This window comes from Haplochromis burtoni, unplaced genomic scaffold (genome assembly GCF_018398535.1).
Source record: "Haplochromis burtoni strain Fernald_Lab_line unplaced genomic scaffold, NCSU_Asbu1 Contig_3645, whole genome shotgun sequence".
In the NCBI taxonomy this organism is placed as follows: Eukaryota; Metazoa; Chordata; class Actinopteri; order Cichliformes; family Cichlidae; genus Haplochromis; species Haplochromis burtoni.
This window is the reverse complement of record NW_024586006.1, coordinates 5,243-6,259: the sequence shown is the minus strand read 5'-3', so window position 1 is coordinate 6,259 and position 1,017 is coordinate 5,243. Positions and strand designations below refer to the sequence as shown.

Here is a 1,017-nt window from a genome sequence, read left to right as displayed (position 1 = left end):
CTTTAAGTGAAAATAAATGGAAGGTTGTCTTTTTGCGCTAGTAATGTTGTGGAGTTGTATATTGTCTCGCATCAATTATATCGCCAGTTATATCGTTATCGCAAATTTTCAAATATATATCGTGATAAATATTTTTGGCCATATCGCCCTGCTCTACTCTCTGGTGTTCAGGAAGTTCTCTCTCTAGGGTCTCATGTAACAGAGGGAAGTCGTACAGGTGGAGCTCAAAGCTGGACACCAGGAAGACCTGCGGAGACTCGATGCCCAAATCTCTGAGTTCTGCGTCACAGAAGAAACACGGTGTGAAGATTAAATGAGAAATGAAGACTAACACATTGAATGTGGATTTCTTTGTGTGCTGCATCCTGGTGTAACTTCTGGTAATGTTTGGAGAAACTGTCTCAGTAATTGATGCCACGGCCTGCTTACACCAACACATCCTTTCATCCCTCGGCTGTGAAAGGCTGATGGCGGATTGTCCTCATCTCGATGAGAACGACGTGACATTGGATTTTCAGACGGACACCACAGACGCATCTAGTAAAACCCTCAGACGAGTACAAATCTCAGTGACCTTAACCTCAAGCTGAAGGTCAGAGGTCAACCTTTCTAAAAATCTTGTAAAGATGATAACACAAGAAGGAAGTTAGCTGGGACTTTGATATAAGATTTTTTAATTTGTGATTATGTTTAGTTGTAGCTTCATTAAAGGAAGAAGAGCTTGTGAATTGGAACCACCACAGAGAAAGGGAGTGAAAACATATGTGCTGTCACGGTCCTGGGTCTCCTGACCCAGCGTTTTTTAGTTCTTTGTGATTTTTGTATTATTGTACTTGTGTGTGTGATCTATTCTATGGCTTCTAGTTTTGACCCCTTGCCCTTCATGTCTCTCTGTGTCCCCTCTGTTCTGTGTAATTGTGTGTCTTTGCATGTTTGAGTTTCTTGTTTTCTGTCACTCTGCATTGTGCATTATGTTCTCATGGTTGGTTTTTTGTTACTCTCTCTAGTCTAGTCTCT

General features: G+C 41.4%; 1 protein-coding gene across 1 annotated transcript in view; it reads right to left on the bottom strand.

Moving 5' to 3' along the window:
- Window positions 1-157: 157 nt before the first annotated feature.
- The window catches only part of LOC102307767 (interferon-inducible GTPase 5-like), a gene marked incomplete at its 3' end in the record, with an annotated part of 4,019 nt that continues 3,159 nt past the window's right edge, over window positions 158-1,017 (bottom strand). Inside the window, exon 2 of the mRNA XM_005953305.1 lies at window positions 158-279. Coding sequence (XP_005953367.1) covers window positions 158-279 — 122 coding nt within the window. The remainder of the gene's footprint in view (window positions 280-1,017) is intronic.